A 21,786-nucleotide genomic window follows, 5' to 3' on the forward strand; every position below is an offset into this window, starting at 1 on the left:
GCTTTACTAGGTGTGACAGACATTTAAACCGGTAAGCTTGATAGCAATTTAGTGAGACTCCTCAGGGAGATAGATCGATCCAAATATCTGTGGGAATGGTCCCTATGTCGGACACGATACGAAGTTCAACTTCAAGCACATAATTTTTCTCGATATGAACGGCTCCTTTTTTCTGAATGCAGTTAATTAGGAATCATATGTATATATTTTCTGTAATTTATTTTTCAAATGACATTCATTATACAATATTAAATATGCTTAGAGATAAAATTATAATTATCCAGTTAAAATTACACACAACGTTTACCAAATGTATTTTAAGTCCCATGCAGGTAAACTTTCAATCGTTTTACTGCAAATAAATAAATAAATAAATAAATAAATAAATATTAAAGTAATTAATTCATTAATTAATATGAAAAAGTACTATAGAAGGTTTTCAAATGAAGTCCACAAGCTTCATTTTCCAAATCTACGCTAGCAAGTGCAATATTTCTTTCGATTTGTTCTGTACTCTCTTTAGTTCAATTTCAAGACTTCAGAAGTCTTATTCTAATCAGACATTCGTACGTGTGTGGCTAGTTTTCAACTGCAGTACATGAGTTGTTGAAACTTTCCTTCACGCTATATTCCATATCAGTTATCACTCATCCACGCCATCACCATAAACCTCCCGTTTTTAGCGCCCTCTACTTCCGCTTTGTGGTGAGACGGGTAATCCTCGGACTCGTATGTACACACGGACGACAACTGAAGGTGTTCTTTCTTGATGCCGATCTTACAAAGCTGGGATGCATTATAACCTACGAAGTCTATACCCATTGGCCCATCTCTCCCCCTCAAGCGGACGTAGTTTTCTTTATCCGTGCTTTCTACATCGAAGGCTCCCTGAAGATGTGGTCGCCAGTCCTCTACATCGTCACGCGGAACGTCGAGATAATCCATTCGGTAATGTTCGGCACATATAGCGGGGGCTTGGATAATCCGAACATCGCCGACGTATTGTTCGAGAGAACAGCCGTTGTAGGAGGCCATTACCTCAACGGTCTTCACGGCTACTTTCCTAATAGATCCTTCCCGTCCCGAGTGAGCGAGGCCCACGGTGCCTGAGGGGCCGTGGAAGAAGATATACATGGCGCAGTCGCCTGGGTCGCATTCAAGTCCAATATTCAGGAGTTTGGTAACCAAGGCGTCGCCAACGGGACCGCCCATTAACTTATTTTCCCATTGCGCGCGGTTTCCCCCCGTAATCACGTGAACTTCGTTGCCATGGACAGCACGCATGCGCACAAAGTTTTTCAGGCCGCGACTGGACATCAATTTGGTTCTGAATATGAGAAAGTGTTTATTTGAAGTGCTAGGAAGTGACCAACCTACTCGCTCGAAAGAATGTTTCGAAAAATAGAAAAAAACATGTACCTAAGCAATATTTGAAAAAAAAATGTGTATATGAACTGAAATAAGAACAAAGTGCTAATGTGGAAATAAAGAGAAGTATTAATAGCTTGAATGAGTTAATTCATACTTTTAAATGATAAGGTGGCACTATAGACAGCTTAATATACCGCCAGGCAGAGTAGCACGCACAATCGCACATATTGCATAAAAAAAAGATAAAACAATTGATTCAATTACTGATTATCTGACCGGTGATTCATTAAAGGCATCGTTCACATGGAAAGTCTATTTTCTAAAAATCTATTTTCTATTCGCGGTATCTTATGATCACGGTCTGTGGCCTGAATATCCCGCGGCGTAATTACTGGCAGCGCGAGCCAGTTACTTCCAAAGCTGTAATTAATTCTCGGCTGTGCTCGGAGTGATCACAAGATACCGCGAATAGAAAATAGATTTTTAGAAAATAGACTTTCCATGTGAACGAAGCCAAAGTTTTTAGTCTTACATGAAAATATCGTAAATAAAATGAAAATTAAACATAACATGTTAATATTGTAAACAATTAACGAAATACAATAATAATAATAATAATAATAATAATAATAATAATAATAAACTATGTATATGCCCCCCACCTATGCACAAGTCACCCACCTGTTACTGACCACCTCCTCCTCTGGAACACCCCACTTAGGGTTGGGGTCAATGTGACCATCCTGTATCCGGGATATAATGTACATCAAGGACATCTTCTGGAAACAATATATTAAATATATTTATATAGTGAAGACACTACTGTCTACCTCCTCTTTTTCTCTCTTCGTTCAAAACCCATCTGCATTTCATTTAATTTTTTTTCTCTCTCCTTTTCTAACTTTATTTTTCGCTTACTAATCATATCGACTTATTTTCATCTACTTGGAAATTAATCAAGCCACGTCTTCGTGGCCCTGTTTCTAGGTAAAAGTGATTCATAGATGTCGTGCGGTAGGCGACGTTTGCGATTTTAGAAGACTTCAGCGACAAAGGTGGGCAAGTGGTGTAGGTGCAATCGAGCCCAAAATGTGACGTAAAATCTCTGCCCACTCTCCGTATGAGACAGTACGTATTTATAATGTTACGTGTTGTGTTCCTCCGGGACAGCCCCTTCCCCTGGGTCTTTTGTTGTCATAATTCTCTACTCGAATGATAATACCTCCTTGCTGATAAACAGACGCCAGGCGCTCCAGTATTTTGCAAATATCTTGCCAACTATTAACCTGTAACACCACAGGCTACAATGGTATCGTTGACATAGTCCTTCTATCGCCCTAGTAGTCTGCCTACCTTTCTCTTGCCAGAAGGGGGTTGGGGGGGGGTACAAGATTTGTAACTGATGTAAAATTTCATGACTTCAGATAATGCATTAATATGAAAAAGAAAAAAAACTCGTTCGACGTGAACAGGAACAAACTGGTCACTGAGCATACCCTCTACAAGGGCCAAATATGTTTTTTTTTTTTTGCTCAGTTTTTACAGATATGCATCATGCTAACTCTTTGCACCTTTCTCTTGTGTCCAGTGGAAAAAATAATGTGGAATTAATGTCATCACTACGCTGGCCTTAAGTATAGAACCATCAATTAGAGGGAGAGTTGTGGTGACTTTTTTTGCCAAAGATGCCACAAAGATGTTCACAAAGATGCCATCATCTGCGTGCAGAATCTGACAAAGCTGCTTCCCTATGAAACTGAGTGGCTGTAGGAATAAGCAGCCTGCTTTAGAAAAAGTTTTGTTGGTTTCCACCCGGTGCTAGCAAGGGCGGATTGAGGCCGTCTTCTGGGTCTTCTTGAAGACAATCAGAATTTTTCAAGTCTACACCGATGGGCAACTAATAATTCTGTTGGATGGAATGGAAAATGGATCAACAAAAATAATTTGAAAATCTGTCAGAAAATATCTCTGGATCCGCCCCTGCAGCTAGGCTAGGTGGCCTTTACTCCAAAATATTCAGTTTTACCATTTAGTTGCTCTCGGTCGTAAAAGGGTCACTGCTATGGGCTTGTATTTGATTGATTGATTCTAACTGACTGACCGAGGTCATTCATTACCAAGTCCCTGTCACACCTCCTACACAGCCTCTTCTAGGACCCCAAGCTTGCCATGACTTCTGTCTCTCATTTGACAAATTTACTCCATTTGGTTACAAAAAGTTGTTGACATTCTTGATGTTCAACCTCTGAAACGTAATCACTTGCACTCTCAGTGTCACCCCGTCTTCTTCAACATCAGTCTGATGCACCAAAGTCATTCACATCTGTTGAACTATTCTACTCTAAAATTTATCGGTATCTTTATTTCCTCAAATATATCATTATTTTGCTTTTGTTTTCATCTTAGAAAATGTTGTGTATAACTACCGTAAATCAAGTGAGTCCTTTAGGAACCCAGCAAAATATATATTAAACGACCGCAGCCTAAATTATTTCCAGTACGATAACCATAGATGATACCAAAGCTGCGGACATATCTCCTGGAAGCGGATAAAAATGTGACAAATTCATGAAATTTCATGGAAAAATAATATATAAGAAATTAAGATAACAAACACGCGTCGTTTACTATGAATAGGGTTAATCGCTTTTTTTCAGTTTTTTTATTATTTCTATTTCAGTCAACAGGCCTGTTAGAGGATACCAGTTGCTACGAGAACATGATCGCCTTTTCTTCCCTTTATGAATGTATGTCACGCTTCCAAGAATGAGAGACTCATCATTGCGGTCTGGATATGATCCCTACTAATCAGCAGATATCGCGTAACAATAATACACAATTAACTTCGTGGAAAAATGAGCCCAGACGATGTTAGAAAAATAAATGCGCTGGCTGGACTTTCTAGGAAAAAGCAAGAACACTAATAGAGTCACATTTCATGTTGCCATCATTTTTTGTTTCTCTTTTTCGGGAAAACTGGCATATAGACGAGAGATGGCAAGTATGTTTCTTCTTTCAAAAGCTCCCTGAGAAAATTGATATAGGGAAGAGAGACAAAGGACAAATGTGGCCGACCACTAGCCTATAAAATCAATATCATTCTTTAGAAAATATTTCTTAAATCTTAACCGAGTCCGTTTTGTAACTCATCACCATACATAAAGTTCAACATTTCGGTTTTTAGTTTGAGTTTTGATGTATTTATTTATTTTGTTTATTAAGTGTTATATGGAACGCCGTTGACCTTCATGGTTTTCCACAATTCTTTGATTCTAGTTTTTTTAACATTCTTTCATGTGAACATACCCTTCTTTTGAATCTATTCATTTAGAATTGCCATCCAAAGTGCCCGTTGTTTTCCTCTACTTCTCTTTCCGTCCACTTTTCCTGTTGGCCCCAGCTTCCCCATGCCAGCAATTCGTTAATGTTGCGTGCTCCAGAAATCTCAACAGGCATTTTCTTATTTCTGTGATGAAACTTTCTTTGCTGCCGCTCGTTGTAATCTTTTATTCGACTGTCTGTCCCCGAAATTTTCATCATTGTTCTGAGAAACCACATGCCACAGCTTTCAAGGCGCTTTCCATCTCTGATTTTACAATTTAGGGTTTACAATTTGTAAAAATAAAATCACAATTATAGCTTTTATATTTTGTTTTTAAAATTGTAAAATATCAAACACAAGACGACTCTCCCTGCCGAGAGAAAGAGAACGATGTCTTTTCGGATTAAGCAAAATTCCCAAAAAGGAATCAGAAATAGATATATTCATACTTCTCATTATAGCACCTTTTGAAAACAGAGGAAGTATTGCAGATACCGCATTTGGTTAGAATATATTATAAGAAAATGATCTGCTCTCAAAAAAAAAAAAAAAAAAAAAAAAAAAAAAAAAAAAAAAAAAAACACTGAAATAAAGTTATTTATCAATTCTGTTGATCATCATTTATTGATCAGCCAAACACACGTAACCCTGTCATAGCCCTCGTCTTCCCTTTCTCTGTCTGCAGTGTAAAATTGACCTTCGTGTGTTTTTGTTATTCTCCGCTGGTCATCCGGGCTTATGTTTTCTGAATGTTTTTGTTTATCACCAATGATTATAAGTAAACTGCGACAGGACTTTAAATTTCACAGCGTGTTTCATTTAAATTGTTCTGTCTCTCCTATTGTTTTCAATTACAATTTAAACTGAAGTCTCCAATACGCGTCAAGTGTTTTCGCACCACAACTAAGTTGCATCTATTTTACCGCTTCTATCAAAACATTGTATGCGCATTAATAACGCACTGTAAAACAAACTACTTGTAGCATGTAATTCGCCATTAATTTATGCTACATCCAAATATACGAAAACGATTTAGTTTATCTATAAAAGTGTACGAAAGTTGTTTTATTTATTGGGGGTTCAGTACAAGTGCACTGCCTTGAACTTGAAAATCTGACCGTCTTCTGGAAGACCCAGAAGACGGCCTAAATCCGCCCCTGGAGTAACAGATCTAGAGAGTTGCTGAAGCCTGTTTTCCATAGAACCTTCCTGGTTTCAGCCAATGAGTGCTCGAATTCGGCTATTAAGCCACGGGGCTTCCACTTGATCAAACCAGGAGGTTTATGACCAAAACGGGAAAAAACTTAACCTCGCTGTTTGTTTTTTCCCCATCATAACTTCCAATATTTTCGTCCGATGATAATTATGAAAATATATTTAAAAAGTACATTGAATAAGACTTTCTAACAACATGTGTAACAATGTATTATTTCTCCGTTGTAAGCCTCCAGCCGCGCAAATACCGTGAGAAACCGCTAGTGATTTCACTTCCTCGTTTGGTTCCTACTATTTACAAATCTTGCTCAACCTGCGCGTTTTGAGCCATTTTTCCAGAAGCTTCGTACGGCGTCCAGGGTGTTATTTTCTCGTATTTGGTCTCATTATTATGCAGAGAATGAACCAACCGCTCGACTGAAAGGTTGCAGAAGGTGATTTAACCGAAAACAGCAACCACAGCCAGCTTGTCAATTTTTCAATCGTGTTTTAGAGTTAGGGTAACGAAGTTTATAAAATTCTGCAACCCCTACCTAGATATTTTTCACTAATGCTCGATTCAAATGAGTTATTCATTTGTCATTTTTTGGTAAGACATAGCAGTGACAGCCGTTAGAAAATTAGTGATTCCCTATTTAAAGTAAAACCGAAACCGTATACTGACGTCACTGTTGTCTAGCACGCTTTTTGCTGTTCTTCGCATGACAATGAATCTACGCTTACAACCCCCCCCCCCAAAAAAAAGACAATAACAATAAAATAATAACATAAATAGTTAATAAAAATATGATAGAATAAAATAAATGAAAACTCTAAAATCCATATAGACAGTACAACTCCTTTATATAGCTAAGCATGAACATTTACTCCAGTATTTTCATCACACCAGAACGTCATAGCCTAATCATAATGCTTTTAGTAGGCCTAATATTTAGACATTAGAAAGTTAAGTTTTAATCCTTCTTTAACAATCAGAATGATGTGATTTTTTCTTCACACAACAGCTAATATTGAGATAAGGTTTACCTCCAATATTTCGATGTCTATCTCAATATTAGCTGTTGTGTGAAGAAAAAATCACATCATTCTTACAACTTAACACAGCTGATGAAATTCTTCTTTAACAATCGCTTTGTACTCACGTACATGTAGATAGACTGGGACTTCAGGGGAAAAACACATTCTCCATCATTTTCTTGCCGAATGTGAACCAATTTTTTTCTGCCATAAATGCTGAACGTTATATCAAAATGGGTAATTTTTACCAACCTTAATTAATTTGGGACTCCTACCCCCCCCCCCCCCACACACACACACACACACACACACCCACTTCACACACATTCTGTAACCATCATACATTACTTCCTATTTACTGAGGTGCAACCTGTAGATAGGCCACTCTAAATGAGGGCAGAGAGGTTTCGCTTTCAGATAAGGAATGATACCAAGGCAAATCCACACCCGAATCTCTCTCTCTCTCTCTCTCTCTCTCTCTCTCCACGATGTATCTCTTCAGATGCTACACAGCCACATACTCGTTCTAGGCTAGCAGTCTGTTCAGTCCTAGTTTTCTTATTTCATAAGAATCATTATGTTTTCTTGAAATACGACGGCGGAATTCTCGCCGAGTGTAGTCAAGTGATCAGAGTAAGAGTCAGCCAACCTTCCTTACTCCCCCCCCCTACCAAGACCCAAGTGTTAATATCACCGGTCTAATATCTTACCTTTATATCTGAGTTCACCTGGGTTAAAACGCCTGTGGATGTTATATAAAGATAAATATACTGGTGAAAAATATGGCGTGTTCCACGGTGAATTCGACTGGGTTTGAATGGGAATTTCCCGTGCCTGGGATTTCCGCGTATCGAAGTGATACACGTCACGTGGTAGTGGATTGCAGCAGTTGCGACAGGTGCAATTGTGACTGGTCGCATCTGTGCTATTCCACTGGTTCTCCATACTCCCTCGATTTGTGGGAGCTGTTTTAAGTCTCAAAAATAATTTCATATGTAAATTGGTCAAAACTTCCAAATCCAAAGAATTCGTGTTCTTGGACCCAAGCTGAAGCAGTAGACGTCAAGTTGAAAGAAACGCAACATAAGACAATTTAATGACATACAAAATACAACTTAAACCAGTAGGCCTAAGTAGGTCTTTTAAGACGTACTTAAGATGGCTTTTGTTGATAGATTCCGATTCGAAAGTGAACGAAATTTTGGCCTGAAAGATAATTGGCCAGGCAACCTTTTCATTTTAATCCAAACTATTCACCTGTGCCATCTTATAGCGTTATAAATAGTGTCTGCATCTACATGGTCACTTCTATCAGCGTGCACTGTTATTTTATCAAGCCGCACGCGAAAGTAACCCTCACCTAGATTTTCTGCCTTTAAAACACCCTTCAGTTTACCGAGGTATGGACCGACCATGAGAGGCCTTAAGGCACAATTAATTAAAAAATATCCCGTGCTAGCTTAGTAAACAATCTAATTATTGTTAGATTGGTTGTGTCATTAATGTTATTATCATTTTTTAAATTCTTTCTCAAGAGTAAGCAAATCCTAGATCTGAAGAACAGACATTAATAATGCCGTTCTCATCGGGCGTGGTTTCTGAGACAACTAAAATTAATTGTTTATTAGTTTTAATCAAATTGTTTATAAATAAATGCATAATTCTATATTCCCCGTACCTCTTTCCTATAATTTGGGGTTGTCTGCCAGATGCAAAGAAATAAAATAAACCGTGGTTTGTGGTTGACGTTTGTATTGGGTGAACTCCCCTCCCCGCCAAACGAAGCCCGACAGTCAGAAATTTCACGGGATTTGAAGGCCGATTTTAAAGATGTGGTCCTCAGCAAGCAAAAATAAATTCAAGGCGCTTCCCATCCTTTCTACACACGGCTGGCTGAGTGAGACTGAGTCCACTGCTCACTGCAATTCGCGTACAACATTAAACTTGGCTGACACACATTTATCTAACGCAAAAGATAACGGAATACATTGACTTTTATTAGAGATGACTTGGAAAAAACAAAAAAAAACGATGTATGAAATATCTAAATTTGGAAAGCAGGTACTTCTTACACTGCTATACCCGTGCATTAATGATGACAAAGCGGTACAACTACTGTAAACGATAGTTTGGATTATAAATAATAACCATATCCCATATGTATACTTTTATAATACGGCAGTGCTCCCTTTACTTCACAGCACCAAGTAAATTGCACATTTGATCAATCAAAGCACTTTCGACTAGACCGATTTTCAATCTGAGAAAAAAAAAATCATACGAAATACACTGTATACGAGTAATGCTTAATTTTGTTCGCAACAGAAGCAAGGTTTGGCCCGTGCAGTAAACTTTCCAGTAACTGCCCATATATTTTACTATATATTGTACTGGTATATGATATATCTACATAACAATCTTGCCAAAAGAGCAAGAAAAAAAACTTAACGTAAGTTCGCTTGAGTAAACTAAGTGAGAATCGTAGACAGGCACGCCAGTAGGATACAAGGGAAAAACGCCAAAGACGTCACCGACGTAGCACCATTCACGTCGCCGACAGTGGTGCTACTGGTGACAGTGGTGCTGACGGTAGAGGTCGACCTTGTCGTGGAGGTCGTCGTCGGTACCGTAGTCGTCCTTGCTGACGTCAGACCTGTCGCCTCGAAGCATTTTCTCTCCATGGTGTTCCAGACTTGGTTCATTTCGAGTCGTACGTACTCGTGCTGGCTGCACTTCGTCAGCAGGTCAGCCACACAGTCTCTGTACTGACACGGGTCATTGTTTCTGTTGTATGGAGTGGTGCACTGGGCGACTAGATTTATGGTACAGTCTTCGGCTGGAAAAGGAAATTAAGAACGTGAATTCTGTGGAAACTTGGTAATTAACCTGAAAACTGCCCCCCTAAAAAATAAATAAATAAATAAAATAAAATAACATAACATAAATAAGGGAACTTCAAAATGGTGCAACTATAATCACCATTAGGTTCCTCCTCTCTCTCTTTATATTTGTTCGTTTATTTTTAACACTACACTGCACTTAATATAAACTGAGTCACCATTCCTATATTTGTTATATAACATCACCACCTGCCTGCAATGCTTACCCGACAGCAGTTCAGCGAAACTCCCTCTCAAAATGGCGACAAACACTACTCCTGTTATTAACAGCTGAAAAAGTAAATTCAATAGATCAGATTGAGAAAAAAAGGAACCTTAAGATGTACACATTATCTTGATTTTCATCATATTGTCTTGGTCGTTAGCGATAAATATCTTCGAAGACCTCAAAATATGTATTTTTAAATGTAAATATTTATAGAAAAGTATCCTTCGGTACAGAATTTATATCTGAGGCATAGGGAAGTCAAATTAAGGAAAAACCCAGTAACCAATCAAAGATCTTGTTAAAAGAGCACGCATGTTTAAACACCGTCAGAAGCATTCAGACAAATACCTCCACAATATACTCCGTGCACTGCTAGGCCAAATAATACACTCAGTGTTCCAAATAATATAAACACGGTGTTGTTATTGTTAAATAAGCGAGACTCTACCCATATAATGAACGTAATAGTATGAACAAAACGAACGCTCAGAGGCCTGCAATGTCTTTTGGCACATAAGACATACGGGTTCTTGTTAAACTGTACTCCATTCCAAGAGTAGGCCTACAGCTTCATTGACCATTGTAAAAAAAACAGTTAAAGGGATAATAACTCTTCGAATGAGATCTATATTTCACAATAAAAACATTGTGAATAACTCATAGAAATATAATATATTCTGTTTAACCACAAAAACCGGCAGTTATAGCTATTATTCTGATGTCAGAGCTTGTCTTTAGACCACGTGACCTCCATTGATGGCTATACTCTGTTAAAATCTCTTAAGAGATTTTAACAAAAAACCAAACTTTTTAGAAAAAAACCAGGGACTAACTTTGAATGTAAAAATGGACTCATAAACCATTGGTAAGTATGGGAAAATTGTTGTTTACTCCAGGAAAATTCATTTTTTGGCCGAAACGAAGAGTTATTATCCCTTTAACTTGCTCCCCAACTGACGTAAAAACTGAGATGTCACGGCGGATGCTGCGTGTTATTTACTATTTATAGTAAAGGATGACATTACTCGTATTACACATTATATACATACATGTATATGAAACTGAAATGAACTATCAGAGGCCGCTACGGACTAATTTATATAGCTATTTCTGCGTCATTCAGGTCATCACCGTCCAGGTAAATTATCCATCACAATGACTCACTTTTGTTAAAATGTAGTCTGTATTGTTTATGTATTATTATTCACCGCAACATGTGTTTTATCAACGCAAAACTTGCCATTGCGTGGAATTCTCCGAAAATAAAATTGATGATTTCCATTTCTATACACACACTGCCAGATGTACCTGTACTGTGACCAGAATATTTATCAGTTAACTTTGAACCAGTGTGACAGGAATGGTAGTCCTACAAATAGAAATCCGGTATCCCTTAATTAGTACCTGACAGGGTTAGTCAGAGTATCGGGGTTAGTATATGGGACGGATGTCACCTGTACAAAGTAATGGGAAGTGGACCACGGTTTCTAGCGGACTACCACTCCTGTTACACCGGACCAAAATTAACGTCACTGCGGGCTGTACATGGTTATTTACATGTACAACTAAACTGTTCACCAAATATATAATTTTCCACACTTCAGCACAAATTTCTTGTGTTACAAGTACATAGCATTCTGTTACACGAGAGAGAGAGAGAGAGACTGTGTGTGTGTGTGTGTGTGTGTGTGTCTGTGTGTGTGTGTGTAACCTAATGATACAGGACCAAACAGATAACAGATTGTGGTAAAATATATATACTGGGAATGTACAGTAGGCCTACACTGTTCAAACCCATGGCTTGCCAAGGTAATATCTGTGATAATACCTGCTGTATGATTCCATAAAGTAATGATTTATCCTATCAGTAATCCACGAAAATAATGGTCCTTCACAATCACAAGTTATAAATTAATCTTAACAAAAGCAATTTTTATCCTGGAAGGCTATGGGTTGAAAAACATTATTTAAAAACAAACTCTTATCTGTTTGAAGGAGTCAAGTAAGGAATGCCTAACTAACCCCCCCCCCCCCCCCCCCCCCGAACTTCCCCATCTCCAGTTCTTTTAAAGGCCTTGCATTCAGTATTATTTCTGGTCAACCACCCATTGCATTTTTGCATTTTGATGGAAGAGCCTTCACGTGGAAATAAGTATAATGATGCCAATTTAAGTCTATGAGTTCAATTAATGGCACTGCAGTATGGGTTAACATGAGCATTTAGCTGGCATGATGAACTGTGCATGAAGCTGCCCGATTCTTGATGTGTTTATAAATAGCCTATACCTATGTAACATGCACTAACGTAGGCCTACAGTTCCACCTTAAGTACAAGTCATTAATAAATTAATTAAGCCATGCCTTCTCAACCAGTTTAAGCTTCATATGAAGTGACCAATAAGATTTTGCAGGGTGTTCATGTGTCAGGGAACATGAATTCTAGAAATATTATAAGAAAACTCTTTAATGCACTTTTTTTTAGATTTATGCTGCTTAAGACTCATATTTAGAGGTACATTTCTGGTAGCCTAATGTTCATTCTCCTAATCAGATCAGCACCTTCAAATTTGACTACAATAGGCCAACTTCTATCTTGTTAATAATTCCAAAATACTTGAAAAGCTCTGAAAACGCAGAATCAGTATTTCGAGCAATTTCACAGCCTACTGAACGGACTGTATTCCACTACGAACACAGAGTCATATGAATGAACAAAAGGGGAGATCATATACTAGTATATACCAGTTCCTCATTATAATATGAATGCTGAAAATAGACTGCTCTAGGATCGATTATTCAACACACAGGAAGGCTAAACTCGATTATAGGCAATATTCCCCATATACCGTAGATTTCGTAAACTGTCTGACCTTAGATTTCAGCAGATGAGTACTTCCGATTCTAACAAGGCAGCAAAGCTGTCAAATGTACAGACAAAAAACAGGAAAAAAAAGATGCAAAATAGGTCATTTTGTCAATTTTGATGCAATAATATATGCTTATAATAGCACAGTCAGTCAACACTGATTTTTAATCATGCACAACAGGTAACATGGTCAATAACAGGAGCAGATCCAAAGATATTTTCTGACAGTATTCCAAAGTATCTTTGTTGATCCATCCTCCATTTTGATGGTCTTCCAACAGAAACCCGTAAATATTAACTTTAAAATCTGACTGTCTTCCAGGAGACCCAGAAAATGGTTTCAATCCACCCCTTCAATAAGATTACAGTTTCAGGACCATGAGAGTTAAAATTCACATGATGAAAGTCCCAATATATGAAAAATGATGACAGTGCATAAAATAATATTACAGCGTGTTTAAAGACATAAATACCAATACAACTGCTTATGTGGAAATACTGAAAATGTGCAGAGCCTCAGGTGGATGGGAGTTAAAAATCACATCTTAAAAATGCCAGTGTTGGAGAAAAAATTAAAAAGAAAACAACAAAAATATAATTCCAATGAAGCTGCTATTCACTGCTTCCTTATTATGGACACTATGTTATCTAGCAGAGAGCTTAACCTTTGGGAGTTTACAGGGAAATATCAACAGGTGTGCTATATGAAATTTCATTTAATGGCCGCTTAATTAGGCAAATGAGTTTATAGCCTAGTGAATACCCAAGGGGAATTTACAGACTGACCACACAAATTTGTCTATCAAAGGTCTTCAGGCCCATAAGTCACACCTTAAGAAAAGCAGAAAACAATAATGTACAAAATAAAACAGGAGACTGCCAATTCTGACGCAATAATACATTATGTTTAACTGCACAGTCAAAATCAAATTTTAATTATGCACAACGTACAGGTAACACTGATGAAATTAAAAGCAGGCTCCAGGCCCATCAGAGTTCAAGTTTACAATTAGAAAGTGCCAGAGTGAGAAAAATGAAAATTTCACAAAAAATTCATAAATTTAATAAAAATAATAATCCAATAGAGCTGGTTCTCTAATATGAGCTGTATGTCAATCCTAAGAATCATTTTTGTAAGAATAGTTAAAAAATAGAAAGTAACACTTTACTTTACATAATATTAATGGTGGCAGAGCACAAAGTAGGTTTTTTGTCAATTTTGATGCAACATTACATAATGATTAACTAATTAAATACCACCAATTTTAAAATATCTACTATTAAAAACAAGGACATTAAGAAAATTTGATTACCACTGGGCTTCATGCCCAAGGGAGCTCTAAGTCCCACATTGAAAATTGCAACATGTGAAAGATAAAAATTTTCACAAAAAAACCTGTATTACTTCCAAACAATTAACTAATGAGACAATTTTTCAACTGAAGCTGTATTTCAGTCCTATGTTTCTTTCCTGTAAGTGTGAGAAGAGCGAGTGACATGGTTTTCCTTTCACCGCCACTACAGAGGCAGTGCCCAGAATAGGGTTTTGTTCAATTTTGATGCAATATTACACAATGCTTAACAGCATAATAACCATAATTTTTTTTATAATAAAATAAAAGTATCATAGATATTCAGAAAATGTGACTAGCCTATAGAGTTCAGAGTCATACTTTGAAAATCCCAAAATGTAAACAAGAGAAAACTGTATTGAAAGAGTTTATTTCCATTTTCAACACCTTTTTTACATAAAGCAAAATAATCAATTTACTGTCATTTTTATATGATCAATCAAAAATATGTTGTCAAAGCAAAAATATCAATAGAACAATTATAAATGTCCAACTTGCTCCATTCTGAAATTCTGAACATAGTGAATGGTTGAATCTGACAAACTGTAAAGATATTTTTTTTTTTCCATTTTTGACACTTTATTACACAATACACGATAACAGGTTTACTATCATTTTTACAAAATCAACTAACAATGTTGTAAAGATGCAGGAAATGCCAAACAAACACTTTTACGTATCTTATTAGTTAAATAATGAGACTGTTAACATGCCTAAGAATTGAATGTGAGGAAATGTGAAAAAACAGCATAACTTCTAAAATAATGGACCGATTATGCTGATTTTCCAACTCAACCTTCCTTTTAGTAAGATTGGCCACTCCTAAGAGTATTATGACAATTGGCCTATCTGTTTTTCACTTATCGTGTTATCAGTGTTGCATATATGCTGAAAAAAGTGAAAAAATAGCCTAAATTCAGTAAAAATGACCCAATCATGCTGATTTTCAAACTTGACCTGCGTATTATGAATATTCATCAGTTCGGTAAGTTTCAAGCCAAAAGGTAAAATGGTTTTCCATTTATGGTGTTATCGGTGCTGTATATATGCTGAAACAAGGCAGCAAAGCTGTCAAATGTACAGACAAAAAGCAGGAAAAAACAAAATAGGGTACTGTCAATTCTGACGCAAAAGTATATTATGTTAAACTGCAAATTCAACATCAAATTTTAATTATGCTCAACAGGTAATTCCAATGTAAGTAAAATGTGTAACAAGCATAAGGCTTCAGCCCCATAGGAGTTCAAGTTCACACTCTGAAAATGTATAACTTCCAGAAAAAGAAGTCAATTAGACTGCTTTTCCAACTCAGGCTGCATTTTAGTCCTGTATTTCTTTTTTGAAAGTTTGGCAATCATAAGTAACATGGTTTTCCCATAATGGTTTTCATGGCAGCAGCACCCAAAATTGTGTGTTCTTCTATTCTGATGCAATATTACATAATGGTTAACAGCATAATGACAATCAATTTTTAATAATAAAATAAAGGTATCATGGATTTTCAGAAAATGTGACTAGCAAAGGTCTTCATGCCCATGGAACTTCAAAGTGACACCTTGAATATGCCAAAATAAAAACTAGACAGCACTGTTCTGAAATGGGTTTATTTCCATTTTTAACACTTTTTAATATAAAATGAAATAAACAGTTTACTGCCATTTTTATATGATCAACTAAGAAAATTGATGACATGGGACAAATATCAATAGAACTGTGGCAAATGTCCAATTTCCTCCATTCTGACATTCTGAACATAGTGAATGATTGAATCTGACAAAATGAGTTTTTTTCCATTTTTGACACTTTATTACACAATACACGATAACAAGTTTACCATCATTTCTACATAATCAACTAAAAATGTTGTAAAGATGCAGGAAATGTCAAACAAATACTTTTATGTGTCTTATTAATTAAATAATAAGACTGTTAACATGCCTAAGAATTGAATTTGAGGAAATGTGAAAAAACAGCATGACTTCTAAAACAATGGCCCGATTATACTCATTTTCAAACTCAACCTGCATTTTAGTAAGATTGACCACTCCTGTGAGTTTAATGTCAATATCTGTTTTTCTTATATTGTGTTTACAGTGTTGCATATATGCTAAAAAGTGAAAAAACAGCATAACTACTAAAATAGTGGCCCGATCATGCCGATTTTCGAACTTGACCTGCGTTGTAGTAAGATTGATTACTCCTGTGAGTTTCATGACAACAGGCCTATCGGTTTTCCTTAATATGTGTTTACAGGGTTGCATATATGCTGAAAAGTGAAAAAAAAGCATAACTTCTACAATAATGGCCCGATCATGCTGATTTTCGAACTTGACCTGTGTTTTATGAATATTCATCAGCTCTGTAAATATAAAGCCAAAAAGTAAAACTGCCTTCCACTTATCGTGTTTACAATGAAAGTGCACGGCGTCGGGGCTGGCGATGACGGCGACGACAGACGCAAGTGATGGCAATATGTACAGACACATCTATATATATATTTACTGTACTGTTTGAGAACAGTAAGTGACATGGTTTTTCTTAAATGGTCATCATGGGAGCAGTGCCCAAAATAGGTTTTTTTCAAATTTGGATGCAATATTACATAATGTTTAACAGCATAATGACCATCAATTTTTAATAATAAAATATTAGTATCATGGATATTCAGAAAATGTGACTAGCAAAGGTCTTCAGGCCCATGGAACTTCAAAGTCACAACTTGAAAATGCCAAAATGTAAATAAGACAGCACTGTTCTGAAATGTTTTTTTTCCCATTTTTAACAATTTTTAACATAAAACAAAATTAACAGTTTACTGCCATTTTTATATGATCAACTAAGAAAATTGATGAGATGGGAAAAATATCAATAAAGCAGTGTTAAATGTCCAATTTCTTCCATTCTGAGATTCTGAACATAGTGAATGATTGAATCTGACAAAATGCAATGATATGAGTTTATTTCCATTTTTGAAACTTTATTACACAATACACGATAACAAGTTTACCATCATTTTTCCAAAATCAACTAACAATGTTGTAAAGATGCAGGAAATGTCAAACAAAAACTTTTACGTATCTTATTAGTTTAATAATGAGACTGTTAACATGCCTAAGAATTGAATCTGAGGAAATGTGAAAAACATGCTGAAAAGTGAAAAAACAGCATAACTTCTACAATAATGGCCCGATCATGCTGATTTTCGAACTTGACCTGCGTTTTATGAATATTCACCAGCTCTGTAAATATAAAGCCAAAAAGTAAAACTGCCCTCCACTTATCCTGTTTACAAGGAAAGTGCACGGCATCGGCATCGGCATCGCCATCGCCATCGGCATCGGCGACGACAGACGCAGGTGATGGCAATATGTACAGACACATCTGTGTCTGTACATAAAAATGCAATAGTATTTTGGTAGATATCAAAACCCCATATCGATACAGCGCGTGTAAGAGACCAACCGGTTGGGGGACCGGGTTGGGGGGGGGGGGGTGAGGGAGGGAAAGGACGTCAAAAACACGTAGGCCTACATCTTGTCTCGGAGAATGGGAATGATACATGAATACAGGCCTACGGTATGCCGATACCGATACAGAATAAAATACTAAGGATCCACTTAAATACTATATGGGTCTATATAACGTTGAAAAATACGCCTTTGTGACCTTCGCGTGAATCAATAGGCTTTACGATAAATTTGAAAGCCCCATTTAATGTTTGAGCTACGTTACCTGAACAGCAGTATATTTCTCCTTCCCAGCCATATTCGCGGTGTATTTTAAACCTTCTTTACTCCTAAATATGTTTACAAGAACAGGATACGCCACAATATAGGAGTAATGGCCGGTTTACTCATCCCTCTCAGCTGACACTTGCCTCGCACCTATTTGTGTTGTAAATGCGTTCAAGTTCCGCTTGACCCACTTTTAGAAAATGATGTCGCGCATGCGTCTTGAAGACATAAATGATTGAATATCACCCCTCCCCCCCCCCCCCCCCCCCCTCCACCAAATAAAACTGCAAAAAGGGATTGTTTGTAGGTTAATAGGAATTAATATTTGAAGGTAATTAGATGAACAGATAAATCAACAATTAAAGCAGTATGTGATGCTTTCCGTTCTTTTTCAAATGAACCAGACTTTTGACAGAAAAAAAGTAAAGAATTAAAGCGCACGGAGAGCAGGAGAGAAAACTTTAATAGGCCCTAAGGAAAAATTCAGCTATGAAATTCATGCTGTCTTAAAAAAGACATTATCATTCTGTTTCTCCATTTAAGATTTAGGAGTGAATTTATGTGTCAAATAAATATTTTAAATGAACGTTACGGAGGGAGTAGGGCCTATCTATAGGCCTATAGGCCTACTAGGCCCTATATAGGGCCTATGGGTTTGGAATTGTATTTCCTATTTAATTTCATATTTTGGGGAGAAAAAGTGCCATGTTTTATTCTGTAAAGAAACAATCAAAACTACAAAATATAGTTAATTTTTATCTTACGATCAAAGGAAAATTTGGTTAAAAAACAATAATTAAAGGGGGTTTGTTCTAGAGAGTAGGTCTACTGACCGTAATAAATAACACATGGTTTCTAAACGAACAAAGGCATACACATGTAGTATCGTATATCATATATATATAACACTTCTCAACTACAATGTTCAAAATAAGCGACCTAATTGCAAGTGGCTTGGAGACTTTCTTGTCTGTGTTTCGCGATGAGCGCGGCGGCGATAAAACTTTAATCATATGGGATGTCAAAAAAGATGTGTCACCTACACGGACAAAGACGCGAAAATGATGACAGATTGACGTCCAATTTTTCTGAAACAAATGGAACCTGGGAAGCAGACCTTTGTGTCTTTCCGTGAGTCCATTTAGAATGGACAAGCAGTGGCTTCACAACACTGGGATTTCACGACGTAGGATAGTTATCAAAACAAAACATTGGGGTTGTTTATATTTTATGAAAAAAAAAAAAAAAAAAAAAACAAAAAAAAAAAAAAAAAAAAAAAAAAAAAACAGAGCGACCAGATATGGAGAATATCCAATCGAGGCCCAGGCCATGCAAGGTAAAAGTTGATCTGCTCCATGTAAAAAATTGACTTAGTGAGAAAATCTCGTAGCCTATCGGGCAAGGTTGCGAATTATACATGTAGAGATAAATTTTATAACTACAAAGGCATTTTTTATTCTGTACACATGTCGGAAGTGGATCTGTAAGTTTTCTTTTTTAATTACCATTATTTTGACACATGGTGAATGAAATGGGTTATCAATTAAAACTTCAACCATAAGAAACCAAAATCGAAGTTTATGTCATGGTGAAAACTGTAATATTGGATTATACTTAATACGACATCTGTTATATAAACTAGTCAATTGATGAGAACTCAATGATTGTATGTTCTTTAAACTCAATGATGTTCTTAAAACTCTATGATGTACTTTAAACATTAGAAATTGTGCAGAGATATTCAATAGCTACCCATGTTGAAAAGTAGTTTTTTTTTTCTTCAGTTTACGTGATATTCGGTATACGTCCCATGCTTTTAGCCTTCACAAAATGAATATTAACGTAGATAATAAAAGACAGAGGTAAACATTGCCTGTTGCACTCTACCTCTCATTTTAGAAGCACGGCAAACATTACCAGGCTAATTTCTTCATATTTTTCGGCTATTTCTGTAGAAGGTAACGCACTGTCACACCTTCAAGTGTGTTCTTAAGTAAAACGCCCGCCTAGCTGTTTCCCTCTCAGCTTCATCACAATATTAGTCAGGTGAATTATGTCGGCATATGAATATGACAACAGGGCTGTTATTATTGGAACGAATGATTGGTGAAAATATATATACTGTGTGTGTGTGTGTGTGTGTGTGTGTGTGTGTGTAAAGAGAGAGAGGGGGGAGAGAGAGGGAAAGAGAGCTAGATGTAAAAGCAAAACTGTGAATATTTTCTATGGATTTATTCTTCTTTCCCTCATTTTCAGATGATTCTGGTTATGGTTGCCCTTGTGTTTATCATTTCGTTTCAACAAAGCGTCGCGAACGAATTCTTCTCAGGTAAGTGTCTTGCCCCTAAAGTGTCATCTCTGATATATCCAATACTTAAATTGATAGACAATAATTTACATAAAGCGATTTGAAATGAAACATAAATAGGTAAGACAGTTTATTCATTTTATCGCTGAATTCCCGTTTAAACACCAGAACTATAACATTTGTTATTAGCCTTATAAACAAAATCGCCGAAATAGCTTTTGACCGGACCCAAAAATTTATTTTCACCGAGTTCTAAAATTTGGGCTTGGAAACGTGTTATATTGGGGTGATTTGGAGGCCTTTTTGTCATTTTTAATTCTAACCCATTATTAGCCTTATTTTCTTTTTCAAGTCTTTCACAGAAAGAGGCACTTTATAAATGTACAATTTCGCTTTGACCAATAAAAGAAATACTGTGGCGAGAGAGAGTCGCCTAAAATGTCCCCAGGATAGTAGGCCTAACTAGGAAAAAGTTGTGATGTGCGAGCGCAACATGATTCTACATAGTCATATGTTCATTATTAAAAGTAGCCATTTAAATTTTTTTCAGAGGATAATTGCATCACTCAAAGCGTTCGTTGTCGCACCACACACCGGTTCACACGAGACTCGTGCCAGTACAGAGATTGTATTGAAATTTTATTGTTCCACTGCGTTCACTATTCGCAAATTAAGATCCAGCTTACTCAAGTGTGGACTCGCATGGAGAAGAAATGTTTTGGGTCGACTAGGTCAAGGTCATACACTGTCGATCCCTACGGTGGTGAGTATAACTACCCTCTACTAGGGTGGCAGATTATATAGGGGAAAACGGAAAAATCCAAACAGAGCAAATGACTTTCTATTTATCTAGAGACATATCTGTGAATATCTGTGAAATCTGTCGTCTGTAGTCACTGTAGTTAGTGCACTGTCACACGTGTTTTCCAGTAAAACTCTCGCCTCTTTTCCTCTCAGCTACATGTACATGTATATCACAATATAAGTCAGATGATTTTGTCTTCATTTCATTTTTTCTAGCTGACCAGTGCTTATCACAAATGCGGACTTGCCAAAGATTGTTTTCAGAACGCACTGACTCGTGCCATCATAGCGGTTGTATCGACACTCTGCTCATTAAATGTCGAAAAAATCCACAAATAAGTTACATACTGCAGCAAGCTTGGCTGAAAGAGGAAAAAAGATGTATCACAGATCCCTCTACTGCAAAACCAACAAGCGGCAGGAGACTGAGTAACCTACCTCAACTGGAACTTAATTTAGGAATTACAATTTTGCCAGTTTTGAAGATTGTTGAATTTTACTACAGGTTGCTGTAGTAACATGGGAAGAATAACGTTGACGTTGAAAATATGTTGGACAGTCAGAAGTGACAGTCATAAAAAAAGAGAAAAATGAGTGTTTTTTAATCGTATATTTCCTATTCAAGAATGTATTTATCCAACCCTCGGGATGCAAATTTGATAATAATAATAATAATAATAATAATAATA

General features: G+C 36.7%; 3 protein-coding genes across 6 annotated transcripts; 1 reads left to right on the forward strand and 2 right to left on the reverse strand.

The window, feature by feature from the left end:
* Positions 1-202: 202 nt before the first annotated feature.
* LOC106164276 (uncharacterized) lies at positions 203-8,748 on the reverse strand. Of its 4 annotated transcripts, none has more exons than XM_087012757.1 (3): positions 7,636-8,748; positions 2,053-2,147; positions 203-1,327 (listed from the first exon to the last, which is right to left on the reverse strand). In XM_087012757.1, the coding sequence occupies exons 1-3, from the start codon at positions 7,843-7,845 to the stop codon at positions 637-639; spliced, it is 996 nt and encodes a 331-aa protein (XP_086868883.1). In that variant the 5' UTR covers positions 7,846-8,748; the 3' UTR covers positions 203-636. The 4 variants fall into 4 exon arrangements, with proteins under 4 accessions (XP_086868883.1, XP_086868882.1, XP_086868885.1 ...); XM_087012756.1 differs by having other exon boundaries at positions 2,053-2,150; XM_087012759.1 differs by lacking the exon at positions 7,636-8,748 and adding an exon at positions 4,678-6,637.
* A 153-nt stretch (positions 8,749-8,901) lies between these two features.
* LOC106164304 (uncharacterized) lies at positions 8,902-18,164 on the reverse strand. The gene is made up of 3 exons (XM_013542185.2): positions 17,984-18,164; positions 10,032-10,095; positions 8,902-9,761 (listed from the first exon to the last, which is right to left on the reverse strand). The coding sequence occupies exons 1-3, from the start codon at positions 18,014-18,016 to the stop codon at positions 9,394-9,396; spliced, it is 465 nt and encodes a 154-aa protein (XP_013397639.1). The 5' UTR covers positions 18,017-18,164; the 3' UTR covers positions 8,902-9,393.
* Positions 18,165-20,244: 2,080 nt separating this feature from the next.
* LOC147761669 (uncharacterized) lies at positions 20,245-21,739 on the forward strand. The gene is made up of 3 exons (XM_087014316.1): positions 20,245-20,314; positions 20,844-21,056; positions 21,314-21,739. The coding sequence occupies exons 1-3, from the start codon at positions 20,254-20,256 to the stop codon at positions 21,610-21,612; spliced, it is 573 nt and encodes a 190-aa protein (XP_086870442.1). The 5' UTR covers positions 20,245-20,253; the 3' UTR covers positions 21,613-21,739.
* The last annotated feature ends 47 nt before the right edge of the window (positions 21,740-21,786 follow it).

Source organism: Lingula anatina, chromosome 5, assembly GCF_051362555.1.
Source record: "Lingula anatina isolate TDL-2025a chromosome 5, LinAna3.0, whole genome shotgun sequence".
Taxonomy (NCBI): Eukaryota; Metazoa; Brachiopoda; class Lingulata; order Lingulida; family Lingulidae; genus Lingula; species Lingula anatina.